Source organism: Octopus bimaculoides, chromosome 11 (assembly GCF_001194135.2).
Source record: "Octopus bimaculoides isolate UCB-OBI-ISO-001 chromosome 11, ASM119413v2, whole genome shotgun sequence".
Taxonomy (NCBI): domain Eukaryota; kingdom Metazoa; phylum Mollusca; class Cephalopoda; order Octopoda; family Octopodidae; genus Octopus; species Octopus bimaculoides.
Genome location: NC_068991.1, coordinates 47,236,027 through 47,245,003, shown reverse-complemented (window position 1 = coordinate 47,245,003; position 8,977 = coordinate 47,236,027). Strand labels below are relative to the sequence as shown.

At 37.8% G+C, this 8,977-nt stretch overlaps 1 protein-coding gene across 1 annotated transcript in view; it reads left to right on the top strand.

The window, feature by feature from the left end:
* Positions 1-8,977, top strand: part of LOC106883134 (ral GTPase-activating protein subunit alpha-1) — a 294,566-nt gene that overhangs the window by 123,923 nt on the left and 161,666 nt on the right. The window contains exons 31-36 of the mRNA XM_052971984.1: positions 102-170; positions 1,205-1,315; positions 2,633-2,875; positions 4,912-5,061; positions 6,246-6,299; positions 8,430-8,589. Coding sequence (XP_052827944.1) covers positions 102-170; positions 1,205-1,315; positions 2,633-2,875; positions 4,912-5,061; positions 6,246-6,299; positions 8,430-8,589 — 787 coding nt within the window. The remainder of the gene's footprint in view (positions 1-101; positions 171-1,204; positions 1,316-2,632; positions 2,876-4,911; positions 5,062-6,245; positions 6,300-8,429; positions 8,590-8,977) is intronic.

Here is an 8,977-nt window from a genome sequence, read left to right as displayed (position 1 = left end):
GGCACAAGTGACAGAAAGGCGACGCTGGGCATAGGTGCCATCCCGATTTGTTGTATAAAATAGATTTTAAAAATTAATACATATATTTTTTTCTTTTTCAGGCAATTGCCTTAACTGTTACAGAGATCATGCCAAGTCCAGATCAACCATGCAATGAAGACCAAAAGCGGGTAAAATACATTCCATGAAGTTTCTCATTATATATTAACATAAATTTCTCTCTCATATAGGCTTAGGCTTGGCTGCATGGTTAAGAATCTCATTTTTACAACTATGTGATTTCTGGTTCAGTTCCACTCTCTAGCATCTTGGTCAAGTGTCTTCTACTATAACCCTGGGCTGACCAATGGCTTATGAGTGAATTTGGTTGATCGAAACTGTGGAAACAGTTGTATGCCGTGTGTGTACATGCGTGCCCCACCATTGCTTGATAACTGTTGCTGTTTTTACGTCTCGGTAAACGAGTTGCTTGGTAAAAGAGACCGATAGAATAAATACCAGACTTAACATAAGTTACTGGGGTCAATTTGTTTGACTAGACCTGTCAGAGTGGTGCCCCAGCTTGGCTGCAATTTAACCTGTCAAGACAGAAGATAAAATCAGAATTATCTCCCTTGGTTAAAAAGTTTGGGAAGAATTACCTCCCCTGCTAGCTTGCGTCCACGTATGAGGAGTTATTCCCCCTAGCTATTACCTTTTCGAATTTATCGTTTTGACATTGATTTCCTTTTTTAAGATGACTGAAAATCCGTTTTTATTTTTAATTAATCCATTTCACATATTAACATTGTTTGTTTAAAAAAAAAATTTTAAATTAGACTGTCTACTCTAGGAATTCTGAATGCATATCGCCGGAACTATTGCACATGCAAATCCGTGTTTGCTAATGACAAAAGAAAAAAAAGGCAGGGGGAGGGGGGAGCAAACAAAGCATCTGTATAGCATTCCTCGTCCATCTTTCCATTCCATTCCCCCAAGTGTTCATCATCATCTTTATCTTTTAACATCCCCTTTTCCATGCAGTCTATATCAGTGCTCTGCAACCTTCTTTCACTTGCAGTATACTTATATTCTTTTCAAAATTCGGATAACAGAAACTATCTACTACTTCCAGGGAGCCTTCTGGGTATTTCAGAATTTCTATTTTCTCTGTTCTTTTCATTTAAATATATAAATATGTATATTCCTTTATTATTGTTTGCAGTTACTGGAGTCTATGTTGTTCACAACTGTTGAGTGGTGTATGCAGATGCCAATGCATCTTCTGTTGGAACCAACTGAAAATGAGAAACCTTTACTTCATAAAGTATTTCAAGTAAGTATTTTCTGTACGTATGTGTGTATGCTTGTTTGAATTTGTATACAGAATTGTGTGTGTGAGTGTTAATATGCATGTTTGTGTAAGTGTGTGTATGTTAGTGTTATTTAAGGTGAGATCAGCTCTGATCAATTATATTTATCATTATTAGAAGCATTGCAGCAATCCCCCACCTGTGTTTATTTTTAAAATTTTCTTCATCCCTTTAGCATTCAGATTATTCTATCAAATGTAATGCTTATTTATTCGCATTGTTTTGAATTGATCATGCATTATCTCATAGCGTTGAGATTTCGATATGATCGTTTAATTTTTAGAATGACATTGTAAGGTAGGTGTGAGAGGCTACATTTGGCTGGTTTGAACAGAAAACAGAATATTTGGGCTGAATATAGTTGGTTTAAATGCTAAAGGGTTAAAAGCACTATCTTATACATTTTTCTTTTTTAAGATAGTATGATGTGTGGTTTGAAGGAGATTTGAATGCTAATTCTTGTAGGTTAAATAGCTTCGTAGAGTCTCTCTAAATTGTCTGTGTGTTTGGTACTGGTTATGTTTTTATTTCTAGGGTTTGATTAAAAACAATGTTTTCAGTGTGTAATGTGATCTTATTTCTCATATAGAACTTTAACTCTTCCCTTTTTATATACTTCCACTAACTCAGAATGGAAAGTGGATCTTGAAATGATGTTAATGCCAGTTTTAATCATCCCACCTAGCCTTTTATTTTCAGACCTCACACACACACTCACCAGGACTGTTTTACACAACATACTTTGAATTACTAAATATATGAGAAAAAAGCAAAATTTTAGACGTGCACTGATGTTTTATTTATTTATACTTCCTCTATCTCTTGACCCTTTAGCATTTAAACTGGCCATTTCCAGTCCAAACGTACTACCAGTATTATGTTCAAACTGGCCAGATCTAGATTTTCACATCTACACTTTAAAGTCATTCTAAAAATAAGCAATCACATCATCAAAATCTCAAAGCAACGTGTTAATACATGATAAATTCAAGACAATATGAATAAATAATCATTACTTCTGATAGAGAGTAATCTGAACACTAAAGAGTTAAAGTATTTTTGAAGCATATTTAAGTATATGAAATAATGCTTAGTTAAGTTTGCTACATGAATGTTAACATCTTATGTAATATGGATGTCGGTATGTGTTTATGTATATGTTTGCACTCTGTCGTTTTGTGAGTAGTCATGTTAGAAAGTTGACTTAACCTTGACTAAAATCAATTTGTTGCTTTATTTTAAGTTTTGTTTCTTTCCTTCTCTTTCTGTGCCTCCCAAAGGTTCTGAATGCTGCTGTTATGGGACAAACGACAGCATCACTTTCAAGAGGTAGCCACTCATTCTCTGACTTTGTCTCAGAAATGGACATGGACAGAGAGGCACTACTAGGCAGCACGAGCGGCTCGAAACTGTTTCCAGCAGATTCAGTTGAGAACACAAATGTTGAAGACCCAAAAGGCCTTTGCCCATTTGAAGCACCAGTAAAGCAAGAAACGGATATTCTTAAACTAGCAGCTAAAACGGTAAGTAAAATTGTTGAAACTGGAGAATATTTTTATAGACACATTTAGGCTGTGTTAATATATCTATCTATCTTTTCCACCTACTATATTCTTGGGAGGGTTGTTGGGGTAGAGTCCTCAGGCATCTCCTCCATAGGGTTCTATCAGAAGCAACCGTCATTTGATTTTCCTGCTGGATTCCCAAGCACAACCAACTAAGATTATGGATATTATTCAACCATCACATTCTTGGTATATTCCTAGGTCTCCTGCCAGTTGGCTTAGCTTTAAGAACCTGTCTTGTAATGCTTTCTTGTGACATTCTAATCACATGTCTGTAGTATCAGAATTGTGGAGCCATGTGGCTTAGTGGTTGGGATGTTGGACTCATGATTGGCAGATTGTAGTTTTCATTCCTGGACCAGGTGATGCAATGAGTTCTTGAGCAAAACCCTTCATTTCACGTTACTCCAGTCCACTCAGCTGGCAAAAATGAATAATCCTGCGATGGACTGGCATCCTGTCCAGGTAGGGAATATATATGCCATGAAACTAGGAAATTGGACCTTAAGAGTTGATATGATTTGAGAAGGTTATTTTACCTTACTTTTTAGTACTGTAGCTGTGCTTGACTTAGGCAGACTCTTTGATCTCTGAGCTATGCACCCTACCAAGTAATGTTACTCAAGAGACCCTTGGGAGGATCCCCTTTATGGTTGCTTGTATTTGTGATGGTACTCTTTTGATCATTACCCAACATATATGGCCATAGGTGAGAATAGACATGAAAGTTGAATTGGAGATAGCGAGTTTGGCTTTTTTATGAACCTCTCCTCTTTTGGGGATCAAATGCTGGAGCTGTTGCATTACTGTGCCAGCACCTCCAGTTCTAGCCTATAATTCAGCCTTCTGTCTCTCATCACTTGTGAAAATGGCCTTGAGATACCGAAACTTTTCTACTCATCTCTTTTCTTTGGAATCTGTGCCTCTAAGTAGCTGAACTCTTGATTTCAGTATCATGGATTCAAAATGTATTGATGTAATCTAATTGCTTCAGTTGATAAGTGGGGAAAAATGAGCTAATTTGTGTCATCCAGTCAAAGTAGACTTTACATCCAGTCAAAGTAGATCAAGTACTTGTCAAATACAGGGTTCAGTTTAATATTCCTCATAAGACATCATTGAAGAGTTGAATGGATGTATGTATATTTAATATATGTATGTATATTTGTTACATACATACATACATAAACACACACACACACACACATATATATATATATATCATCATCATCATCATCATCGTTTAACGTCCGCTTTCCATGCTAGCATGGGTTGGACGATTTGACTGAGGACTGGTGAAACCGGATGGCAACACCAGGCTCCAGTCTGATTTGGCAGAGTTTCTACAGCTGGATGCCCTTCCTAACGCCAACCACTCAGAGAGTGTAGTGGGTGCTTTTACGTGTCACCCGCACGAAAACGGCCACGCTCGAAATGGTGTCTTTTATGTGCCACCCGCACAAGCCAGTCCAGGGGCACTGGCAACGATCTCGCTCGAAAATCCTACGGGAGCCAGTCAGGCGGTACTGGCAACGGCCACGCTCAAAATGGTGCATCTCATGTGCCACCCGCACAAGAACCAGTCCAGGGGCACTGGCAACGATCTTACTTGGCTTGCCGGGTCTTCTCACGCACAGCACATTTCCAAAGGTCTCGGTCAAAAAAAACTTTGATGTAAATATGTTAATAGTTACCAGGGTAGCAAAAATCATACAAAAACTGGGATATCATACCCGGTTAATGGGTAGAAAGGAACTTATTGATCATACGCGTTTTGCTCCATTTATTATTATTCTTCTTTATATATATATGTAGTAGTGAGCTAGCCACCCCACTCCCAAATTTCAGGCCTTGTGCCTATAATAGAAAGGAATATATGAATATAATATAATATATAATCAATCTCAATAGCATGGAATATAAGAAAATTAGGAAAATGGGTTCGTTTGTTTTAATTTCACTCATGTTTCTTTCCCCTCTTCTTTTGTGGGCAGTTAATGACCCATTTAGTTAATCATCTGAGCCATTTCCCAATGGGTGATGGTGCTGCTAAACTGAGCAGTTGTGTACAAGAACATCATGATCTGCCAGAGTTCTGTGACAATGATTTGAAACCGGAAATCTTCCAAGCAACAAATGTGCAGGTGAGTTTTATTGCAATTATGATACTACTCTGTTATTTTTTTTTTTTATTATTTCAGTTAAGGGATGTTCTGGCTCAATCTGGGTGGGTCTATGCTATGCAGCGATATCTTGCTGTATTTGTGTGTTATTCATTTTTTTTTTTTTTTATAATCTGGTTTTATTTAAATTTTTATTACAAAATCCTTGAGAGTGGATTTGGTAGATAGCAATTGGAAGAAGCCTATCATATATGTATAGGTGTGTGTTGATCATCATACAATAGTTGTAAATGAGCATCACCATCATACATGCAGGGTCCATTGTTTCCAATCTTTTTTGTAAACATGTTCAACCAGTGGGGAAGAATACTTTGCTTGGAAATGAGTGAAGATTGGGGACAGGAAAGGCATCCGGCTATCGAAAATCTGCCTCAAGGAATTCTGTGTTTAAACCTGTTTCTGGCATATGCATATTACTTTTAATATTTTGTTCTTGCCAACCACTTAATAACGATAGTACCTCTTTGTTAGCTAGGCAAACATAGATAAGAAAATACATTTTCTTTGCTCAAGGATACAACATGCTGGCTTGCTATTATAATGAGGTTGTTTCTACATAGTCGTTTGGCCTGCTAGAGATAGCAGTCAAATCTTCCTGAAATAACACTCTACTATTTTAAACAAGGAAGGCCACACTGAATAATGTAGTCTTAGATAGACCTCAAAATATATGACATTTATGGTTGGAATGCTTTGGTCATAAACATGTTTGATTGGGGTTGACCTGGGGTTAAACAATGACAGCCACAACTGTTGAGGTGAACCTTGAAGTCATTTGGATGAAGTGGAACTGAAATGTTGCAGATGAACCTCCTTTCAGTGACCTTCAAAAGAGCAGAGAATACTAATGTTACAAAGAGGTTGATGAACAAGGTAAATAATTAGGGGAAATAGTAGAAATCAGTATTGGGATGGTGAGTATAGCAGTTAAAGAGATAAACAAAGTTTTATGACCTTGAGATGATAGTTGTGGGGTTGACTCAAGCATAAATTTGACTGTTAAGAAAAGGTGAAAGCTAGCTAGCAATCTCACCTTGCTGTTAATATTGACCATTGTTATTAGCTGCATTTTCAGTTTGTTGACCAATATTCCATTCATTGTTTGTTTTAATACTGAATTTTTTGATTTCTGTCTCATTTTTCAGTTCTTTGTCCTTAATCATCAGTCACTGATATCTTTTGTTGAGCTACCTGCTGTGGTAAGTAATACTCATCCATCCATCCATCGATCTTCTATGCCCACTGTTCTTTGCTAAAGGTGCCTTCTCTATTACTTCCTATCAAAAGCAACTGTCATTAAACTTTCCAGCTGGATTCCCAAGCATGACCAACTGAGACCATGGCTATTATCCAACCATCTCATTCTTGGTCTCCTGCTGGTTGACTTGGCTTGAAGAATCTATCTTGCAATTCTTTTCTGCAACAATATTCTAATTGCATGGTGCATGGTTCAGTGGTTAAAGTGTCAGGCTTACAATCATGAGGTAGTGAGTTCGACTCCTGGACTGGGCTGTGTCATGTGTTCTTGAGCAAGACACTTTTATTTCACATTGCTCCAGTTCACTCAGCTGTTGAAATGAGTTGCGACATCACTGGTGCCAAGCTGTCTCTGCCTTTCCCTTGGATAACATCAGTGGCATGGAGAGGGGAGGCTGGTATGCATGTGCAACTACTGGCTTTCTACAAAAACAACCTTACCCTGATTTGTGCTTCAGAGGAGAACTTTGTAGGTGCAATCCCATGGTCATTCATGACTGAAAGGGGTCTCTACTATCTATAATACTAGAGCTGTGACCTCTCAGTGCAAAGCCTTTCAATGTGGTTGTTGAACTTTGGCAGGGATGTACATTGTCACCTCTTCTTTTCATAGTTTCTATGAACTGGGTTGATGTGTGCAGCCGTTGTGGGAGTGGTATCACAATTGATAGGTGTCAAATTGGTTGGCTGATATCTTCAGATAATATGGTGCCACTTGACTCTTCAAAAGGTGATCTCCATCATGCATTGAATGGGTTTGCTACTGAGTGCTGCAAAGCTGGGATGAGAATTAGTGTTGTAAAGACTGGGTATTAGTCCTCACAAGAAAATCTTCCCTGTACACTCTGCACATTCACTGAACATCACTAAGTCATGCTAATCAATTGAAAATACCTGTTCATTGTAGTTATGTGTACCTGTGTATGGGATGGGTGTAGTTTTTGTCAGTGTTCTGATTTGTTAGATAGTAGAAGAGTTGTTTGTGTGATGGGTTTGGTCCTGTTTCCAACTTATGATAATGGCTACGCTGTCATCATTTGATAGTTAAGTTTACACTGCTGGCATTTCAAAGTTATGATTATGCTGTTGGTATTTGATAGTTATGTTTACTCTGTCTGCATTTGGGGGTAGTTCCGTTTGCACTGTTAGTATTTAAGAGTTATGTTTAATCTGTTGGCATTTGATAATTATGGAATTGATAAATATATTCACACTACTGTTATTTTTGCTGAAGCTTTGTGATTGAATTTGGTAGGCGGAAGTTACTGCTGCATGTGTATATGTCCGTGTATGTGCTTGTGCCTCTCCGAGAGAGAGGGGGGGGGACTACCATTACCATTGGTGTTTGATCATCCATTAATCTCTGGTTTTGTTATGGTTACCAGTTTTAGTATTTAGTCCTTGTGATCATTGTTGTGAAGCATTCATCTTTAGCAGAGTTAATGACTACACAGTGTATTTCGTGTATCATTTCCTTCGTAATTCAACAGTACTTCTCACAGTGGACAATACTGCTCTCTGGTTGGGGAATTTTATATGGGTACTGGGGAGAAAGGGAGTTATAGTGGATGGTGTTAATAAGTGTATCTGTACAGTCTTTTAGTCATTGTTTCCTATTTGAATATTAGCTTTCTAAAAAAAAAAAAAAGAAGAAATTGATAACCTGCTTGTTAGCAGCAATTAGAACAGCAATAACAATAACGACAACATCAACAATAACAATAGACTTTGAAATGTGAATAAGTAAATAAGCAAAACTGAATATATGTCACCTATGCTTATAGTATTGTTGTGGTAAGTAGTTACTTCTAACAGACTAATACCTGGAACTAAATTACTCTGGCCTGATATTTCCTGTATGCACATGGAAAATGGGGCTAGGAGGCATTAGGTTGTAACCAGAGGGAACTGAAAAAGTGTTAGTAAAATTAAAAGGGTGATAGTTTAAAGAAAGGTTTGAGAAGAATTGTTTTAGATCCATGGAATAGGAAAGGCATGAAGATAGTTTATAATTTTAATTTTTATTTTGCTTTCAATTTTTTTTTCCATTCATCTTTATTTATCTGTACTAGTCTGATTCATCTGGAAGAAGTGTGACTGCTGGTTTGACCACTGCCAAAACCGTGTGCCGTGTGATCATTCGAGACCTGAGTGGAAAATACTGCTGGGAGAACTCTGTGCTCTATGGTCCTCCATGGTATCAGAAGGATCCAACGCCACAGGTTAAAAAAGGTTTGTGCCACTGTTTATACATTGCAATGTGAGGGAGTGCTGGTTTGAGTGAGTGAATATATATAGGTGTATAATGGATTGATACATGTTTGGATGAGCAACAGTTGTGTATGTATGTATCCATTAAGTTGTATGTTTGTTTGGTAGGTAGCGTCCATGTGTATATGCTTTGCAGTGTGAATGCAGGTGCATATATATATTGTATCTCAGATATATATATTGTATCTCACCTGTGCCCAGCATTGCCTTTCTGGCACTTGTGCCGGTGGCATGTGTAAAGACATTTGAGTGAGATCGTTGCCAGTGCCGCTGGACTGACTCCTATGCAGGACACGAAACTCGGCTTGTGAAGACCTGTTGCGGCAAGCAAAAGCGAAATCGTGATGGC